The 22,163-nt window shown below is 38.6% G+C and overlaps 1 protein-coding gene across 1 annotated transcript; it reads left to right on the top strand.

Moving 5' to 3' along the window:
• Positions 1–126: 126 nt before the first annotated feature.
• On the top strand, positions 127–14,985 carry umodl1 (uromodulin-like 1). The gene is made up of 17 exons (XM_046411697.1): positions 127–1,697; positions 1,964–2,206; positions 2,484–2,642; positions 4,276–4,403; positions 4,623–4,806; positions 5,392–5,532; positions 6,726–6,992; positions 8,053–8,307; positions 8,535–8,647; positions 8,795–9,014; positions 9,559–9,696; positions 9,792–10,609; positions 10,760–10,920; positions 11,569–11,805; positions 13,091–13,247; positions 13,388–13,472; positions 14,093–14,985. Exons 1-17 carry the CDS (start codon positions 1,622–1,624, stop codon positions 14,278–14,280), a joined length of 3,570 nt encoding a protein of 1,189 aa, XP_046267653.1. The 5' UTR covers positions 127–1,621; the 3' UTR covers positions 14,281–14,985.
• The last annotated feature ends 7,178 nt before the right edge of the window (positions 14,986–22,163 follow it).

Below are 22,163 nucleotides of genomic sequence, written 5' to 3'. Positions count from 1 at the left end.
AGTTATTTGTGAAGTATTTGTATATTTGTATATATTTGTATAACTTTGTAGTTCTCTTTAGTTCAAATAGCTCTTCTCATTGAGTTTGATGCTGTGTGTCAGTGTCATGGTTTACAGTAAAGCAACCAATGGTGGAGACTTTACATTTATTCTTTTGATTTAATATTTGAAAGCGAAACACACATTTTCACTGTGAGTGTATTGTTTTGAATAGCCACATTTTGATTTTAGCAAATGAAAAAAATAGATCTTTCAGTTTTTAAAAACTATTACATATATGCAGCCATGTAATTGGTAGTTTTGAACAGTGAGGTGCAGATATAATATGCATGTAACTGCACGCCCACCTGACTCCCATGAAACTAATTAGGTTTGTGACTAAAAGGAAGTCACTATTGTACAGCAGTGGGTTTGTGTCATTACTGAACTCCATTGGGGACTAGTTGCTCTGTTTATTTGGCCTGCAGGCCTTTCATGGAAATCTTTGTCAGCTACAGTACCTGGCAACTCTCTCCTGATTCAGGTGTGGCATTGGAGGTGAAAATATTTTCTTCATATACACTGAATATGACCTAATGTTGAAGTTTTTATTTTGTGGTTTGACTTAATGTATTGTGACCTTAGTGGACTCTCTAGCCTGTATCCCTGCACCACCCTACATCCACATTCTCTTGTGCGTCAGCATGTAACCAGCAATTACCACTTAATGACAGAGGGAAGGTTAATCAGGCACGTTTTCACACCTCATTACTGTAAAAGGAGAGCCATTACATTAATCATTAGATTTATTAAGAATGTAAAAATATGCATGAAATGAATTTAAAAAATACTGTAGGATTTTCTGATATGAAACATGTACAAAATGTGTATTCATGTTCTTAATGTAAAAGTAAGGACAGAATCTTGATGTGGTCTTTTTTTTAAAACATATCTTTGACGGCCAGAGTATCCCACTGGTCCTTCATATAATGAGAATGAAGACATGTGGGAAAATGGCAGGGAAGTTCTCACTCCTCCTTACTTGACACTAATGGCTGACACAGGCTGTTAATGCCAGCCGCATAGCAAGTACTGCCATGGTTACCTGTGTGGAAACCAAGCCATTAGGGACTCTGACTCCTCCCATCCCACATCTCTCTCCCTGACATTATAAACATGTTTACTGACCCTGATTCTGCCACAGAATGAGTAAAATGACGAATTATCTATTCTTCAAAAATGAAAGTGAGGCCTGATTTTCTTTTGTGTTAACAAGTGAATCGAAGACATTTCTCTTTGTATCATACTGACTCACTAGCTTGTCATGCAGGCATACGTCACGGCAATGTAGGATGTCAAATTGTCTAAATATTGTTATATTCTTGCAAAGGTGAATGTAATTTCAGTACACTAACATTTGTAACTGAAAATATTCACATAAATCGAGTGCTAACAGCAACTGTTGGCTACCATGATTTTGTGATCCACTGGGGACTGATGGTGCAACAAGGGGAGGAGACAGATCCACGGAGGATTTGGTCTTTGAGAACATCCTTAACAGTCAGTTGTCATCATCTCAAAGAAAAACGTGCACCTACAATGTGGTCGTTAAATGTGTGGATGAGATTTTGATCTGTGAAAAATGAGTTGGATGCTCTCCATCTGGGTGGCTGCAGCCCTGCTGGCTCTCTGTAGGGGAGAAAACACTGTGCATGAAGGTAGGCCTCACGCAGATGACGGATTAACAGGAAACTGATGTATCATCACAGCCGACTGTGGCACTTACGAGGATTTGCGGTTCTTGTTTAGCTTTCATTTTTTAAAAATATTTCTAACAGATGATAGACTTGTATTATGTTATGCTTCACGAGTATATCAAAATCAAGGAGTATCGTCTAATCGTCTAATCAAAAATGTGATGTCATTTTGCAGCTGCCAGGAAACTCCACTATCTGTAAAATTTATAAGATGTATTTTATTCCAGGAAATAGCCTGTCTCCATTTGGCTACCACCTATGTATTCGTAATGAGACAAGGAATGTGACTTTCCTAGCGATGCATAAGGTTCCCTATACTGTGACGAAGCCTTGTGGTGACTGGCTGCTCTGGAAGACATGTACAGTGACACTTTACAGGATGATCCATCAAACTGAGTACAAGACAGTGATGCAGCAGGTGACCAGGTGCTGCGATGGCTACGTTCAAGTTGGTCGTTACTGTGCCCTTCGTGAGTGAACTGCACGTTATTTATCCATCAGTGGGTTAGGAGATTATACAAGAGCTCACATTTTTCTGTTTCATGCTACACTTCAAGTGTCTTCATGCAAGCGTCTATAAAACTTGATGATATAGCATCACACACTGTAGACAGACAAGCCATCAGCCTCACCTTTCAGTGTGTCGTGCTGTGTGCAAGACACCAGATGGAAGTACAGAAACTGCACAGCTACAAATGTCCTGCTGTTAATATATGGCCTGTAACATGTTATTTTCCTTGAACAAAGCTGTAAACAGGAGTGGGGAGTTCACTGCCAAGCCAGGATCCTGTCCAAGTGCTGATGGATTGTATCCCGGATCTGAGGACTGTGAGTGGGACATAGACTGTCCAGGCTGGCAAAAATGCTGCCAGAGATTGAATCGCTCGCTCTGCAGTGATCCTGCAAGTTAGTATGCATCCTGAATGTTTTTATTTGTTATTGAAGTATGGTGTCTTGGGCAAAGTCATGTGTTCTTAATAAAGGGTCATCCAAAACATGTAAAACACACTTTCTCACTGGTTTCTAGCCCTCAGTATAGTACAATGTAACAAAGGTGAAGAGAATGTTTGTCTTATTCAAAGTCATGAAATATTACCTTTATTTCTTCTGTATCTCTATCATATTGCGCTTGTGTAGCTGATGTGCCAATTGTGGATACAAGTGACAATTGCGGGATAATAGGTCATTTAAATTGTAATGTAACAGTAGAACAGGTACAGTCATAAAAATGAATGACTTTCAGAAGTAGAATGAAACTCAAGCACTGCATTTCAGTAGGAATGTGTGTGTTACTTGAATATTTGCACTTTAACTTTATACTTCGACTTTACTACATCTCAGAGGCAAATATTGTACTTCTTGACTTTTTAGAGATACGTGGTTCTCACACTATAATGATCCCATAGAATATGATGTACTGCTGTACATTAAACTACCCAACAGTGTAGACAGTAGTTAAAACGAACCAACCTTAAACATCTACAGCAGTAAAATTCAACATAATATTAATCCAAAAACATCTGATATTAAAGCAAAACACTGACAGGGACCTACTGCCCAGTAAGTAGTTTTACTTTTTATACTTTAAATACATTTTGCTAATACTTGCATACTTTCACTTGAAGGGGGTTTTTGAATGCAGGATTTTTACTGAAGTAAAGGATCTGAATACTTCTTTCACTACTGGTGACCTAACTCAGCAAAGTCATTTGCACAAAAATATCTAAAATTTTCTGACATTAGCTAACAAAAGTATATGCATAGGTCACAAGATCCTGGCCATATCAGAACTAGTAAAGCTGTACAATTTTGTTATGAAGAAAGAGTCCCGGTGAAAACTTGAGAGTAAGGCTTGTGGTTTATTAGATGGTGGTTTATAACTTTTACTTAACTGACTTTTCTAAATGTCATTGTCTATGCATTTAGTTCAAAAACAGAGCAAATAAATTCAAGTAATACTACATGCTACCAAGTGTGCATTTTCTTTTTGGTGAAGAGAGAGTAGCCTGATATGTTCAGAAGCACCGGGATGGTCTTTTAAATTTTTCCCACCCCTGTTTTATATTTTATTTCAGCCTTCCATTTAGCTGCACAGAGCTGTAACTGGTTAATTTCAGCTTCATTTCCACTGCATGGTACGGCCCGGTTTGGCTTAACTAGACTCAACTAACCTGGAATCAGGTTTTCCATTTGCAAAAGTTGTGGATAATATAACAGGCAAGCCTACTCTGTCTTTTTTTTTTTTTGGCATCACTACGGCCGAGGGTCAAGGGCTCTTGTCACCGAAAGTGATAATAAGTGCTCAGTTAGTGGCTCAAAATTAGTGTCCAAAATCTTTAGCACACTTTATGTATTGTCACTCTTATGTGACACTGTGACACACTGTAGCTTGCTTTTAAAAAATGACCATAAGATTCAGATGCACTCCCCACCCCAGTAATTTTCATACAGCCACCCTATAGATGAAACAAGCTGCTGATGATAAAATAAGGGTTTTCTTTGTGATTTGGGTTAACTGACCTTTTAACTTAATTTCCAGGCTCAACAAATTACTCTGAGAATGGAGGATACCGTTTTAATGCAACAGTGACGGTGAAGACAGATTATGAGCAACTGCTGTCCAAGGACAAAGGACATCTGAATCACACAAGACTACTACAGGCAATGGTACTGCTGTGACACACAACAGCTAAGACCCCTGCTGTGTATATGCATAATAAGACTGCACTGCCAAGACGACTAGGCAGCTATTAATACTTGTTCTAGTAGTCCTTTAGAAAATATAAATGGTTAAAATATAGAATGTATACCATGGCATCCACTTGTCTGTTTCAGTTTCATTTCTTGTTTTCATTAATTGTGCACTTATTATTGGGTTTCTATCAGGTGACTGGAGCTCTGCAGTCTGATGTTTCTGTTTATTACCTGAGCTCATGGCCCGTGTATCCCTACAGAACGGCAACTTCACTGCTGATTGACTGTAACTTTACTCTTTCACTGTACAACGTCACATCAAAGCTGCATCTTCTCCTCAAACACATACAGGAAGTGTCATCTGTAACCGTGGAAGGTGAGGAGACACGGCAGTTCTCTACAGCAGCACTCATCTCTCAGTGAAGCTACTTGGGGCTTTTATTTCATTAGAGAAATGACATTCTTGTAGAGTTTTCAGAATGATTCATATTGCAGAGAACACAGTGTTCAGGAAAAAATGACTCAGCCGCACCACAGTTTCCTTCTCCCACCACTTCTGTTTGAGTGACAGTCATCTGTGGGATGTTTCCTGCAATAGCGGAAAATAACACCAGGGCGAGTGCATACATGCACACGTGCACAAACACCCCACCCCACCCCCCACCCCCACATAGTCATGTCAGTTACATTTGAGCTAAAAACACAATAACAAGCTGGACATCACATACATACTCAAACACACAGATAATGGATTTCCCTCTTAACACTTCACAATCTAAATCTTATTTTTTGTAAATCATGATTCTGGCTTATCATTTATTTTTAGAGAGGTATTTGTTTGTTCAATTTTCCTATAAAATCTTGCATAATTATTACTCCTTCTGTGGTCACAACTCGAATTCAACAGCTTGCACATGTAATTGTAATTCCAGTGCAACCTCTGTCTGTGTTTCTAATGCAGATGTAGATGAGTGTACACAGTCTGCTCTCCATCAGTGTTCCCCTCAGGCAGACTGTAACAACACAGTGGGCTCCTACCAGTGTGCCTGCCACCAAGGATATTCTGATGTTGACCCGAGAAACCCTGGAGCCCATTGTTCAGGTTGGACTGTGTGTGTGTGTGTGTGCATGTGTCTATTCCTATAGTTGTAGGGACAAAAATCTGTACACAGTCACATTGTGAGGACCCTGCAATTATGGGGACAAAATGGAAGTCCCCACAAGGTTATTATTAAGTATTAGGGTGAAGAGTTGCTTTAAGGTTGGGGTTAGGTTAAGGTAAGGGTTAGGATTAAGCAGGCAATGTTTATTGTTATGGTTAGGTGTTGGTTAAGCCTCCAGGAAATGAATGTTTGTCCATGTAATGTCTGAGGAAGTGATGGAAACATGTCACACGCAATGTGTAAGAATAGATGCAACAATTGAATCCAAGCAAAACATAACAACAACAAGAACAACAAAGCAAACAGCAAAATAATAATATTGATGATATTATTTTGCCATACAATAATGCCAGTATACAAAAACCACACCATGTTTGACTGATGAACAAAGTGTCTTCATGTGTTGAAGAGAATTATCTGTAAATAAAATCCGCCACGCCCCTCACCACCTTTTCAAAAACTGAAAAGACCAAATTAAGTTGAATTTTTCCAGGCCTGAGCACTGTCTGCAGTCTTTATTATAAACTACACAGCAACCTCCTAAGAGGTAAATAAAAATCAGGTCTAAGAAAAGCCCAGAAGTCAAAAAGAAACTCTTCTGCCTGTAAGATTTACAGTAAATGCTATGAGTGCACGCTGTGAGCAAGACTGAAGGCAACTCAGATGAATACCCCCAACCCCCCACATCACCAGCGGAAACTGAGCTGTCGGGGAAGACAAAGTAATACGAGAGAATAAGAATATGTTTCTTTGCGGGTAAATGATATTTATGTGGGTTTACTTTCAAATTCACAAGGGTGGCATCATACGGAAATGCCCTCACATTATCACTACCTTGCTACGAAGTTAGCAAAAAAGACTTTAAACCAAGAAATTGCAGGTAGATTTAAAATGACACTGCAAATCTCAAAGTCTCACCTGGAGACTCTGTGACTCTTTTTTTAATATTTGTATTTGTATAATGATGTCACCTCAGCCAGAGTAGACAAGAAATCTGAGTCATATACATCTGATAGAGTTAGTTAGTGAACAAAATAGTGTAGCTGAATAGTTATAAAGAACTCTTATAGAGCATTAATATTCTGCATCAGTGGCTTTGGTTTAAACATTGCTTTGCATTATTTCTTCCCAGCTGATGTCAGTGTGTCAACCACCACGGAGCTCCAGTGGACAATATCACCCAACCTCACCTACACTCCAGCTTCAAACACCACACAGGTCCCTCAGGGCCACAGCACCACAAGTCTTTTCAACTCCACTGAGACCAGCATGGCTACAGCTCTGAGTAACACAGGTTCTGTCCCTTACAATTCATCATACAGTCTGCAGTGGACAAGTTCTGCACCTTACACCAGCATGAGCTCAGTTGCAGAGTCTTCTCTGCCAACAACCACATGCTGTAAGAAGTATTTTATTTTTTATCTCAAGGCTGTTTTAAATCCCCATTTACAAGCCAAAGTATATTTTTAATTGCTAATTAATTATTAATAATTTTGGCATTTTAAAGCATTTAGTGTCAAAGTGCTAATGAGGTTTCTAATCCTGTTCTCTAGGTGATGTTTTTTTAGTTTGTATGCAAACGATAATTATCTTATCACTAAGAAGACTGTGATAAATGCAGCTTATCTCTGTAGTCTTCAAAGCATAGGTCTATCATACCTTTAATATGCTGAAATTATCTCTTTTTCCACAAGATAATAATTTGTGCACTAAAAAAAAATCTCATCTTCCTTTAAATGTGTGAATGTGTAAGTTATTGCTTTACATCTTTTCATCCTCTGATGCAGATGTCTGTAAAGGAATATTTTGACATTCTGGAGAATATGGTTATTGCTCTCTTGCTGAGAGTTAATTGACGAAATTGATACCACTCTTATATCTGTAGTCACCTTTAGCCGGTTAGCTTAGTTCAGCACAAAGAGAGGAAACTAACAACAATCTTTTGTCTGTCTGTACAAAAACCAAAGGGTACTGGACTGTCTTTCAACTGTATGTTATTAGAAATGTGTTTACAAAAAGTTTTTTCTCAACTTTACAAACTAACAAACTTAAAGAATGAAGACTAAATAGCTGGTTTGACAAGTATGTCTGGTTAACTTCCCTACCTCCGTTAAATAGCATCATATAGTCATTTTGTGTGGAAAATGTCAGCATTGTGTCCATGGCAGTGAATGACACAGTCCTAAAATGGCTAGGATTATGCAAAGAAGATATAAATCTTAATTATTTAGCTTTAGAGGTGCTGGCGGGTAGAGTTTGTTACTTTTGGACATAGCCAAGGTAGCTGTTTCCCCATTTCCAGTCATTGCGCTAAGCTAAGCTAAGCCGCTAGCTGCAGTGGTATCAAACTTTAAATATAAGTATGAAAGAAAATAAGGCTATTTTCCAATAAATATTGAACTATTCCTCTAGCCACATGAACAAATATTAACCCAGTACACTGTCCCGCCACCTTCCAGCCCCTCCCAGCATCACCAGCTTATGGTCAACTAATGTCACTGGAACCTCGTTCTGTCTCTACTGGTCCAGCCAGTTTCAGATGAACCAGACTTACCAGATTGGTGTAAGCAATGGGTCAGAAATCATCACCTGGTACACTAATCGGACCATGATGAAAGTGACAGGACTGCACCCAGGAGTGCTCCACCATGTTACTGTCACACCTTTTGCTTGTGGAAGCCAAGGAACTGCCCTTCATATATCAGTCAGGACTGGTAAGAATTGTGCACCAAAAGAAGTTGTGTTGAGTTTTGAAATAATATAAAATGCAGACAACTGAATACTACCTCAGGGAGTAGTAAGTAAAGCAATAAAATTGACCATAGTGTGTGATAAAGAAAAGTTTCACATTTTAATCAATTGGACATGGGCTGGTAAATGGGCTGCCATTTAATTGTGGAAAATGTTTTCACTGTACCAAATAAAGCTTTTTTCTTTGTAGATGCTCAGACTGTTGATGCCACAGCACGACTTACCAACATCCAGTTCACTGCTGATCTGCAGAACACCAGCAGCCATGCCTATAAAAACCTCACTGAGAGTATTATACAAGAGGTATGTGTGTTATGAGGATTAGCCAGTGACAACATTCCACACATTGTCTGTTTTAGTGAGCTAACAAAGTTAAATTGACAAATTTCTCTTTCATTCACTCATTCATCATTATCTTGATTGTGGTGCGGTTTCTTTTGTCACCAACAGATCTACCAGTCTCTGTCTCCAGAGATGAAAGCCATGGTGGATTCACACCAGTTGAGAATTGAAATCAGAGGCTTCTACCCTGGGAGTGTGGTGGTCAACTTCACCTTCATCTTTACCCCCAGTGAAAACCAAGACATCAGGAATGTGTCTACAGCTCTGCTTGGCTCCCTAATGAACAGCACCAAATACACTGTGGATGAAAACAGCACAAGCATTAATGGTATGTCCCTTTCTAATCTCTGTTCTTCTTTTATAAATTACTCGAAGAAATTAAAGTAACTTTTAGCAAAGTTTGATTTTACATGTCAAGATTATCTGAATTAGGTATTTGAGGTTAGTTCTACTACACAGAATAAAATCTTCTGTGCTCCTAAAGTCTGAGAAAAAAAACCTGATGACATCATCTGGGTTACCTCAGCTTGGGCTTGGAGACTCTTACCAGAAAACCTCTGTTACAAACTGGACGCTTTAGAAGTGTAGACATTAAGCTATACCAAAAATCTGCTATCAAGTTGCATTGTGAGAATTGTTGAATGCATTTCTTGATGTTGGCCTATATGAGGGTTTTTAAAGACAATCTATCTCAGCTTCTTATGCCCCAATTTTCACAAGTACACCTTTAAGTCCTAAGCACAATAACACAGAAGTGTCATAAAATGAGGGTTACAAATGTTTTTCTTGGTCTTTCACTATTTTACACCTTGATATTTTTTAAAAACAACATGAAGCTCCCCTTACTGAGGCAAATATTTTGCTTTCTGCAGATTTTAATGAATGTGCTTCAGGGCAAAATGACTGTTCCCAGTGGGCTACATGTACAAACACTTGGGCCTCCTACACATGTGTTTGTTGGGAGGGCTTTATAGACAACAACCCACAAAGGCCTGGGCGAACCTGTCAAGGTAACATCTCATAGTGTGGTAAGGGGAAAGATTAATTTTACACAAATTATATGCACAAATAATGACAGAATATCTGTCCATTTTGTCTCTTGCAGCAAATCCTACCTTGGACACAGAGACAGTCATTACATCAACAACTGAAATATTTTCCACTACAGACCCATTTACCACACTGGTTTCTGCCACTTCTTCACTGATACACACAGTTGTCCCAGTTGTAACTAATGCTGAAGCTACCACAACTTATTATGCTACAACCACCACTCCTACTTCAACAACAACCACTAGTGTTCCTACAACCACCACTACTGCTGCAATTGCCCCAACAAACACCAACACCAACCCAATGACCACAACTAACCTGACAACCTCCACTATCAACCCAACGATCACTACTGGCCCAACCACCATTATCAACCCGACAACAACCACTACTAACCCAACAACCACTACTACCAACCCAACAATCACCACCACCGACCCGACCACTACTACTACCAGCCCAACAACCATTAGAACTGGCTTGACCACCACTACCAACCCAACAGCAACCGCTACTACCAACCCAACAACCATCACCACCAACCCAACCACCACTACCAACCTAACAACAACCGCTACTACCCCAACAACCACCACTACCAGCCCAACAACCACCACTATCCACTCCATTCCATCAACCAATGCTACTGTCCAGAGAACCGCCACCAATGCCTCTATGGAAGGAGCCATCTCAGTCCAGTGCAGAGTTGCTGCCATCACTGTGTCAGTTTCCAGGGATTTTCTTCTGAGCACCAAGATCAGAGAGAGCACCCTATATTTGGGCTCACTGGACTGTGGCGTCAACGGAGGCAATGCCACCCATGCCCAACTGACCGTGGCCTGGAATGAGTGTGCCACTTTGCTTGTGCATGTGAGTTTTTTGACTTCTGATAAAGAGTTGCTTTAAGGATCTTTTGCACTTTCCTATCCATGTTTCAGAGACCCTAGGTATTTTGACTCTAAAACTTGAATGTATTTGCTCTGAAAATAATCCAAACCCTTGTGACATTTGGTATTTTAGAATGAAACCCACTACACAGCATTAGTAAAGCTGTTTAACACTATGGATCAGTACACTTCACCTAGTGGTACAGTTGAGGCACCCAGAATACATCTGGAGGTTCCCATCATTTGTGGCTACTTGAAGAGCATGCTTGTCTCTGCTGACTTCAGCTCCATGGGGTATGTCTCACTTGCTGTCACGATCACTGGTTGTTGTCTTTTTTTTCTTTTTTTTTATTTTAGCCCCACATCAGCTGAAGCTGTTGCATACAAAGAAGCAGTATGCATATAGAAACCTTATGCATATAGAGCATATAATGAACAAGTTGTTCTTAAAACAGTAGCTACACTGCAGATACAGTACCCTGAGTTGTTGAAACAATATTTTCACATTTTGGAAATTATTATTATTAATATTATTATTTGCTTTCTTGCTAGAGTTAGTTGAGAAGATTGATACCACTTTTTACATCTGTATAATAAACATATAATCAAAACCAACAGGCAGTTCGCCTAGCATAAAGACTGAAAACATGGGGAAACAGTCAGCCTGGCTCTGTCTGAATGTAACAAAAAGTCCCTATTAGCACCTGTGAAGCTCACTAAGTAAATAGGAGCTCACCACTAACTACCTGAATCTCTGCTCATTGCTTGGTAACTGGTCCTACTCAAAGAAAACAACAACTTGTTACCTTTACACTTGGGTTTTTGTACAAATTAAACAAGTGAAATAGAGCGTGTTAATTTGTGAACTCACTGATTTTTAATCATTTTGCAGCCTATTCTTGCAGTATTAGTTGATTATATATATTTTTTCTCACTCTCCAGGTATGACATGTTCGAAGATGGCATCATGGGCTTTGGGTCATTTCAGGTGACAGTGCAGCTGATGAATGGCACAGTACCTTTACCCTACAACTACAGCTTGTCCCCTGAAGAGGCTGTGGTGGTGGATGTCAGCCTCAACACCTCCTCAGAGCAGATTAAAGTAGTTATCAACAGATGCTGGGCCACTCCCACCCAACACCCAACAGACACCAACAGCTATGTCTTCCTGGAGAACGGGTCTGCTTCTTGCACTGTCACATTTCTATCACTAGTATTTCAGCTAGCTGAGAAAACTAATATACTTACTCTTTCTCTCACTTTAATTACAGTTACTATCAATTATTTTAGTTATATTACCACTACTGTTACTATTACTACTATCATTATGCAGGTAGGTCATTTAAATACAGGAAGGTCATTTCTTTCAGAAAATCAGCATGAAGCTTTTCGTGGTCTCAAGCGTCGTGGGATATTGGGGTGATAAGGACCTTTTTTAAAAATAATTTTTAAAGAATCGACCTCCATACGCAGTCAGCGTCAAAATAAAAATTTTAACAAAAGTACAGATTGAGTAGATAAAAATAGAAAGTAAAGAAAACAAACATACGAACAGAGCCTGTAGGAGAACCTGTTGGTAACAGAGAAAAGAAACATATCTAATTGTTGCTTTACCTGTAGGTGCGACCACAAATTGTTGGCCAATGTCCTTATATTTTCTTTTGGTTTAGTATCCATTTCTGCCATCTCTTTGCAAACCTTCTGTATAGAAGTGAGTCTTTCCATTGTCCTTATTTCGTGTATTGCATCAAACCATTGTTTCTGCTTGGGAGAATCAGGTTTATAACAACTTCTAGTTTATTTTGCATGACAGTCTTATAACCAAGCACATCAATCAAGACAGAATGTATATCTTCCCAAAAATACTTCACAACTTCAAAAAATGTGCCTGTTGTATGCTTCCTCATTGCCTGCAACAGGCACTGAGGATGTTTTACTGCCAAACATACATGAGAGCTATTGATCTTCAAATGTTTAACTAAATATTCCAATCATCTAACCTTTAACAGCCAATCAATTGAATTCAGACCTTCCATATTCACCATTATACAGTACAGATACAATTTTACGTAATCAGTTCGAACCTTCCTTGTCCTTAAGGTGCAGCACAGGGTTGAAATGTGGAGATGACGTCTGTTAAAAACAAACCTTGAATCTGCTACATGGTCACTGAGAAGGAATATTTTCTAATTCCCCCCACATTCAAAATCTCTGATCTCTAAAAATAGTAATAACAATGAATTGACTTTCAGTTAGTCAGTAAGGTAATTTACAATTAATTAAAAACCTTTTCCTGATGATATCATCAGTTCACAGCAAATGAAAATTCTGAAACCTGAAATAGAAGGTAGAATATTGTTTCAACTGTCAGCTTTGACACAATTTACAACTATATCAGACGCAGATGATCACTAAAAGTAGGAATTGGTGTTTCAGTTGGTCTGTTCCTTGTCTTTCTCCACAGCTGTTCCTTGAACTCATACACCAAAGTGTTGAGCAATGGGAACTCCAGCACATCTCGTCTGTCTGTACAGATATTCTCCTTTGTCAACCTGAATGTGATCTATCTACACTGCCATGTCCAGATCTGTGCACAGATTGGATCAGACACCTGTGTGCCTGTGAGTACACCCAGTTAAATTGCATACAACCGATCTAAATGAACTAATCCCTCTCTATGACTGAAGCATCTAGTTTTTCAAATGTTTAAGAATACATTAGAACCTTCCTTTTCTGTCACCTATGTGCATTTTTCTTGAAGGACTGCATTCAAAGAACAGCTCGGTCTTCAAAGACAATCGGATCAGCTTTCGGTTCTACTGGGCCTCTCCTGAAGTTAGATCAAGGTGACTACCTTCACACAGACTAGCAGCATGTGAAGTTCTGTTAGAAGAGAAATGTTTTTCAGATGCATGCCTCTGCTATGCCAAATGTTGAGTCAAAAAAGGAATTAATTCCAGCTGAAGTAACAATGACACTTCTGCTTCTACTCTGCTATTGATGAACTGGCTTGTTTTAAAAGTAGAACAGCCATCGAGGTGTTCAGTATCCATTATAAGCTTGAGTGCCTCCTCATTTTAAAATTTGAATAGGCCATCTAGATGTTGATCTATGCCAGTAGTGCTGCTGTATCTATCATTGGACTTTTGGAGAGCAAGTTTAAACAGCTTGATGGAAAACGAGCATGTCAAGAGCCCTGAACCTGATCAAATATGTTTGAGGTATCTCTGTTTTAAGTTAATTATTTATTTTCATGATGGTCTCATGAGTGGAATTGAAAATTTCAGCTTTTTGTAAGTGTACTGAGCAAAAGAGTTTGTTATAAAAGCCAGTGCCTAGTAAAAATCAGTCACAATATTTTAAATAATCTCTACACCATTTGGTTGTTTTCAGATGAATCCTTTATTTATCTTGTCATTGGATGTGTACTTGTTTAGTTAATGCTTTACCTGACGTGTTCTTGCAGATGCCTTGGACGAGGAATACAGCACTCTTCACATAGTTGGACTCTCTTGTCTCGGAATTGGCCTGTCACTCTGTTTCATCATTGCTTTTGTCTGCCTTTTCTACTACCAAAGGAACCGCATTGGACACTACAACTTCAGCGTCAAACCCAAGCAGGAGAACTTCACCTACCTTGTCTTTAACGCCTAGGGGTACGTTAAAGACAAGGTATTGAAAAAGATTCTTGCTGCAGCAGGATATATTTGGTAGGCTATGACAGTAGGCTGCAGCTACCACTGAGTGGCGCTATTGTTTCATACATTGCAAGTCTTTGCACATTAAACAATGAATAAAGTAAGTAAGTAATTATATTTCATCTGTCCCCTCAGCATATATTTAAGATATTAAAATGACAGAGTAGTTATACACTGGGTAATGTCAAATATGTGAATGTAAATATTTTGTGACTATTTAACATTTAAAAATGAATGGATATGAACTTAAAAATGTAACTTTTCTGTCTTGAAAGTTTTAAGCTACATTTTGTCTTTAGTCAAGACCAGCTCAGAGATATGATATCACTGGAGACAAAACATACTCAACTAAATTCAGAATATGGAAATTACCCACCAAGTGTGGAAGATATTTCACTGCATGATTCACATAAAAATATAATGTAATGCTATTGCACTAAACTAGCTTGTATCGTGCTGTATAAATGATCATGTCAAATATTCATAAAGTGTACTATCTGCAATATGGTGAAGCACAGCAAACACTTTATTTTCTTTTAGCTGCTATTTTTGTACAACTACATTGTTTTTATTTGTCAAACATCTGAAACATACTCTCTGTTCTCACTTGTTACTGCTGGAAGTGGTGTGACAATAAACATGTCCTGTATGAATGCAAACACCTGGGGGTGCTGCTGACACACTTCTTTTGTCTATAAAAACAAGGCAAGATTGCTTCCTGTATGCATAGAGATAACATGTTTACTCTGTCCTACAGAGGACAACAAAGGGTATGAGATGTATGAGAGGGGTGCATGTTCTTCCTTTAATCAGATCAAGATTTAAGAAAAAGATTTTCTTCAACTCAGCTCATTGTCAGTGAGTTGAGTTGAAGAGAGGGATCTTTTCCCCACACTTCCCATAACACCACATTGTTGACTACTGGGTCATAAATGCAGCTCCTGGATCAATGGTGAGGGACTGAATACTAAAGAGGAGACGCTTTTTCTTTGAGAGGAGGTCCCTGGAGACCTGTGGTGAAGGAGGGCTTACTACCATCTGGAGGGCTGCACATGCTCCGCCTCCTAATTAACCCATTCAGCCTCTCACCCTCACTGTCTGAGATCTGGCAACCTGTCTCTATGGCAACAGCCCAGTGCAGGGTTGTAGGGAATGATGGATGGTGGGAGGGACCACAGCAATAATCGGAGAGGAGAGAAAGAGCAGGAAATCACGAAATCATATGAAATATTATCATTGATTATAAACAATTACTGTATTTAGATTTTGGGATTCAAATTTCTGGCCTTTGACTCTAAATTTCTTCTACCTCTTAATGAGGGTTTCAATACTGTTTTACAATTAATCTGCTATGAACTGTAAAAATAAATATGTAATATGTAGGTGTTTGATAATTCATAACCTTCTACAACAAGTAACAAACCTCATTGGTAAATACACAATACCAGTGTCCAGGGAGTGATTCCCTGTATTCATAAGTCATGCACTGGGGATTATGGAGGGGGTGCACTGCAGGAGAAATGAGTTTTTCCACTCTGCACGTCTACATTCTGGAAAGCAGCGTAGCCATATTCCTCGTAATGGCTGCAACATGATCTGTGTCTCCAGTCCCTCCTTCTTCCTTCCCCTCTTCCTCACATTCCTCTTTCTGTTCATCTAGCTCAGGGAAGCTCTGAGACACGATCATCATCCAGCTTTATGCACTGTCTGTGTGTGTGTGTGCAGGATATAGAGGGATCTACAGATCATTACTAATTAAACATCCTTATTGTGTTTTTATAGAGCAGCCTGGGACCTTCCTCCAAGCACCTGGTCAGTGCAATAGGCTCTAATCCTCAGATGAGAGCAGTGTAACTGCACCGTCTAGGGGCTGTGATAAAATCTCATGCACCTGCTATCTGACTTTTTCTTGTCAATCATTTTTATTTATGTTTTTCAGTGCTGGAATATAACTAAGAACATTTACTCATATACAAATCTGAGGTAGTAGAATTTTACTTGAGTATTTCCATTTGGTACCGCTTCATACTTTTACCTCTAAAATTCTGACAGAATTAGACAAATACACTAGATACTTTAACAAGATTTTATATATAAAATATATCATGAGAACATAATAAATTGTTACAAATTCAACTGACCAACAGTATACAATGTAGTTAAAATTGGTTTTCTCTTAATAATGTTCATAGGAATTTTCTGGGAAGAACTGTGTAATTTAGTACAAATTGTTGGTAATGTTATGCAGCCATTTGTGTTTAGTTAATTGTGTTGGCTTTATAAAGAGTCATGATTTGCACAGGAATTTATATGGAATAACAACAAAAAGAGTTGCTGTAAAGCTATCTAGATTACAGTTTAATGCTATGAATTAACAGAGAGGGTACAGATAAGACTCAGTGTGAAGAACAGGAATGAAAAATCTAAACTGAAACTTTGTGAAACAGTAAATACATAAACATAAATTCATAAAATCTTTAATTATGTGACTCATTTAAATTCTAACAAATACACCTCAGTAATAAAAACACACAGGAACTACTGAACCATCAAAGTGACACTTATAACAGTAGGGCTGATATCTTTGAGCCAATTGAAAATTTGAAAAATTGAAATTTGACTTGAGATGTCATCCATTGTCACACTTCTGAATTCTACAATAAAGATCATAATATTGTTGGATAATGGACAGAAACATGTTGAATCTGTTCTTTGTATTGGACTGTGCTGCTCAGAATTACTATACACAGTGTTGAATGTGACAAACTGCATACTTTTAGCCTTTTAGAATTCATTTTTTTCTCATTTGGTCTGAACTGTCCACTGTCCATTGGCCCTGATTTGCCTCCATACAAGTATATTCATAAATATGTCTGAAGAGTTTAAGTTATACATTAAAAATCAACTATTTTGTGTTTGGAAATTAAACATTGCTGAAAATAATAACATAAGCCTGTTTTACTGGTGCATTTAGAAATAAACGTCTAATTCTTTATTATCTGGTTGAGCTGTTTGTCACAGCACATGTGCGTGATAGTGTCATTCTGGACCCACGTGCTGTCCCATACAGCTGCAAGACAAACACCCACGTTCTCCCTTCAAAATAAAACACGAGAACTAACAAATAAAGAAGACTTCAATGTCATGAAATCATCAACATGTAAAGTAGTAAGACTGAAGGTCCAATAACAGTCAGATAACTCTCACTTTATATTTTTCTCTCCAGTTCCTAATATCTCCTGGTGTATTCTGCGGACTATTGGAAAATAAGTTCATTTTATGTGATAAACTAAAATGACTGAATGTTTCACCATCATAGCACTGTTGCCTCATAGCAAGAGGGTTCCAGGTTTGAATCCCGGTCTGGGCCCTTCTATGTGGAGTTTGCATGTTCTCCCTGTGCCTGCGTGGGTTTTCTCCGGGTACTCCGGCTTCCTCCCACAATACCAAAAACATGCACATTACGTTAACTGGCTACTCTACATTGCCCCTAGGTGTGAGTGTGAGAGTGTGTGGTTGTCTGTCTTTGTGTGTTGGCCCTGCCATTGACTGACGACCAGTCCAGGAAGTACCCCGCCTCTCGCCCGTAGTCAGCTGGGATAGGCTCCAGCTCCCCCGCGATCCTGACGGATAAGCGGTATAGAAAATGGATGGATGGATGGATGTTTCACCATCAGGATACAGGATTGACAGGATTGACATCAAATTTATGAGAAAACTTCACCTTCCTTTCTTTTTAATCATTTAAAATATCTTTATTGTCACTGTGGGGTCACATTAGACTTTCAAACAAACTCCGATCTAACAGGATCATGTCATACAGACATATTAACTGTTTAAAAAGCTGGGCCTACAAACACTTAAGGCTGACAAAGCGCAGCTTAGACTGAAATAAAGCAGGACCGCCGAGCTTTTGTCGAGCAGCTGCAAGACTCAGGTGTTTTCTTTTCTTTACTTATTTTTTGATTGACCTGCTGATTGGCCAGTCAGTGCAATGAGACAGAAACTCCATTAAATTCTGTTACAGTGAGATCAGTTTGCATTATTGCTATTAGCCACCATATTTGCTGTTATTTACTTGAATAGATGCACATCGATACATACATCAGTGTGGCAGTGATGCCAGTACTGCAAATACTGTGAAACATTGCACTTGCACAAACTGAAAATGTCCCACGACACAACTGAAACACATTCACAACACTCCAGAGGAATACCTTGCACTCTGAAATCTTCTTGACGTTATACGAAGTGGTGCATCTTGGTGAATACTTTTGTGGAGCTAGTTTGAACATTTTGACAGCTAACCTGTTAGCTTGGTTGCTGCCTGAATAATAAGTTAATACAGTGAGGAGTATTTGTAACAGCTCTCACAACTGACTGCAAACCATATTACACCTGTTTTGTGGACTACAGTATGCTGCCATTTTGTACTATTTCTTGTTTTCCAGCATGTTCTGATCAAGAGGTTTTGGACAACTATAGATCTATATCTGACTTTCCCTTTCTCTATAAGGTAAGGTAAGCACTTGTTAATCCTTCCTACATAATAATAGCTTATTTGAGGATTTCCAGTCCAGTTTTAGAGCTCAGCACAGCGCAGAGACTGCACTGGTCAAAGTCACAAATGATCTTTTACTTGCATCAGATGAGGGTCTTGTCTCTGTACTGTATTGTTAGGCCTCAGTGCTGCATTTGATACCGTTGACCATTATATTTTATTAGTCAGAATGAAGCACTTAATTTACATTAAAGGGACTGCATTACGCTGGTTTCAGTCTTTATATTTATCAGATCGAAATCAGTTCATTCATGTTAATGATGAATCCTCCTTTCACCCCAGAAAAAAACAATCAAAAAGGTAAACATGTCTGCTGGCAATGAAAATGGAGTCAGCCCAATTAAAATAAATAATGGTTCTCTTAACCCATTAATCTGAAATCTCTGTTAATATAGCAAGAACACAGGGGCAGCCATGGCCTAGAGGTTGGAGAAGTCACCGGTTCGATTCCCCCACCGGACGAGCAGGAAAAATTTGGGTGTGGTGGAGTGATTAATGCGAAAAATGCTCCCCTCCTCCATTAGCTGGCTGATGTGCCCTTGAGCAAGGCACTTAACCCCCCAACACGATGCTTGATGCTGCCCACTGCTCCTGTGTGTGTTTCACTGCATGTAATTTGCCGGGTGTTGCATGTGTGTGTTCAACTAAGGATGGGTCAAATGCAGAAGACGAATTCAGTGTGTGTATGTAAAAATATATATACTGCCAATAAAGCTGATTCTTCTTCTTCTTCTTCTTCTTAATAACTGTGAAAGAAATGCCACATGAAGCTTTTGGAAAAGACCTGACAATGATATTTCTCTCACTACCAACATGTAGTAACAGTGTAACACAACTGAATGACTGGTGATCAATTCTCATTGGATAATTTGAATAATTTCTGAGTAGCCTATTTCATGAAGATGGCTGCCTTGCTAATTAAGACTAACAGACTAACAGACTGAGTGTTGCTTGGGCACAATGCAAGATGTGACGAGGCACATTATGTGAAGCAATGACCTCCACTATGCTGTGTGTGCACATGTATTATGCATGTTAGGGGATGTGAGCATCATCATATAGGTGCATTGCTGTATACAGTTTGCAATGAAGCTATAGTGATAATGAAGGAAAACTAGTCCAATGAGAAGTAATAGGAACTGTGACAAGTATATCTTTCTATCTATTTATCTATCAAGTTTATCTTCACCAAAACCTTAAACCTGCTGCCTAGTCCTGTTTCCTGTCCTGTGTCTTCAACTCGCTTTCCTTTCCACTCTGGGGAGAAAGTCCTGAATGAAATATGGGTACATGCCAAAATGGCTGCCAAAAACGCTTTTTTGTGCTTTTTGAAGGAGGTACTGTAACCCATTACGCTTTTCTTTTTGTTGCTGATTTTGGACATCTGACAAGAGTGCAAAGTAACAGGTTAAGTCCTAAGAAGATACATATGAAGAAGAAGATACATATGATACATATGAACAAGCAGAGTTGTGTGTAAATGGGCCAGCTTTATATATCCAGGCTTTCTGTTATCTCTGTGTCAGCGATAACCATAACCTGAGGCACTGTGTTTTCAGGTTGGTCCGTCTGTCTTTTCATTCCATTCTTGTGAACACGACATCTCAGAAACACCTTGAGTGAACTTCTTCAAATTAAGCACAAATCTCCACTTGGGCTGAAGGATGAACTATTAGATTTCGCTGGTCAAAAGTCGCTGTGACCTCACAAAACACATTTTTAACTCATAACCCATGAATCCATATGCTGATTATAACAAAATTCCACACAAATATCTGATAGGATAAAAATTATGATGTGATGACATTTTATATTCAAATGGTCAACTTCAGTGTGACATCATAATGTTTTTTGTCCATTATTTAACACCATAACTCAGGAACAGAAGGGTCTGATGTTGAATTGGTTACTGGTGGTGGAATGCAAATAAATAAACTGACTTAAGTATTGTATTTATGTGTAAATTTGGGGTACGTGTGTTTTACTTTATGTATCTTCATTTTATGCAACTTCATACTTTTTTAATACATTTTTTGCTCATCTTTAGTTACTGGTTACTTTTTAGATTACAGTTTTCACATTTTTCCTGTCCAGTGAGGACCATGTATCATCAAATAAGCTGATTGTTAACATTTCTGATAAACTGAAGGATAAGGTATTCATGTACTGAGAAAACTCTCCTACTTGTAAATAAATTATTTTTAAAAACTTGGATTAGCTGGAAAATTCATCATTAAGCTGAAAACAGGGCTGTTTTTCTGGGCTCATGTAAAGTTGACCTTTCAGAGATACATGGTTCTCACAGGACAGCCTCCCTACAAACATATGATGATCCTATAGGTAATAATATGTTCCTGTAGACTAAACTAGCTAACAGCATAAGAAGTAGTTAAAATGAGCCCAATCTTAAGTGTTTGCAAAATGATTACTTGTAGAATATTTTCTTATTTAGCATTGCACTGCCATAACATTTTTGGACTCATGATTGATGGGCAGTTTAAAATTGAGATTAAATTCAAAATGCCATTTTAACTTTTTTAGATCTTATACCCTGTCTTATTGTGCACATATTTAAGAATAAATACAAAGTGATTTCTTTCTCCAATTATCCCAACCCATATGTTTTTCTTGTAAAACACAATGATTAGTTGAAGCGTCTGTTAGCAATGGTCATCATTGAACTAATAATTTGTTTCAACCAATAATATCACAACCTCAACTCATCAATCAGTCTTAACAAGCTAACAACAGCATGGTATGTTGATGTGCCTTTAGGGTAAATGCTTCAGATCTACAGTAATTCTGTTTCCCCACAATACGGTGGTTGCAGCCTGTTGTCTAAAATGTATTTTCTTTGAGGAAAATGGTATTTCTGACAGCGCCAGATTATGCTTAAGGAATTTTATAGCGGACTGCTTCAGCAACAACTGTGAGCATATGATGTTCTTGCTCTCTCTCCCTGACAAGCCCACTTTTTACTTTTGATTTGAATGTTGATTCAAATCAAATTTCTCCTAATGTTATGTTGAGCCTGTTTGTAGAGAGGAAAGTCCCTCTCTTCTGGTATTTTATCTTAAATATGTATCACCGGTGCCTTACAGCAAGAGGGTTCCAGGTTCGAATCCTGGTCTGAGTTTGCATATTCTCCCTGTGTATGCGTGGATTCACTCCAGCTTCCTCCCACAATCTCAAAAACATGCATATTAGGTTAACTGGCTACTCTACATTGTCCCTAGGTGTGCGTGTGTGGTTGTGTGTCGGCCCTGTGATTGGCTGGC

This window comes from Scatophagus argus, chromosome 14, assembly GCF_020382885.2.
Source record: "Scatophagus argus isolate fScaArg1 chromosome 14, fScaArg1.pri, whole genome shotgun sequence".
Lineage (NCBI taxonomy): Eukaryota > Metazoa > Chordata > Actinopteri > Scatophagidae > Scatophagus > Scatophagus argus.
The sequence above is the reverse complement of the archived record's forward strand: the minus strand, read 5'-3'. Positions and strand labels throughout refer to the sequence as shown.

Bases quoted from the DNA above. Each gene is read 5' to 3' on its own strand.
- umodl1 (XM_046411697.1), top strand. From the start codon at position 1,622: ATGAGTTGGATGCTCTCCATCTGGGTGGCTGCAGCCCTGCTGGCTCTC. The intron at 4,404-4,622 runs GTACTGCTGTGA...GGTTTCTATCAG, and splicing joins CAAGACTACTACAGGCAATG to GTGACTGGAGCTCTGCAGTC. The intron at 8,648-8,794 runs GTATGTGTGTTA...TGTCACCAACAG, and splicing joins CTGAGAGTATTATACAAGAG to ATCTACCAGTCTCTGTCTCC.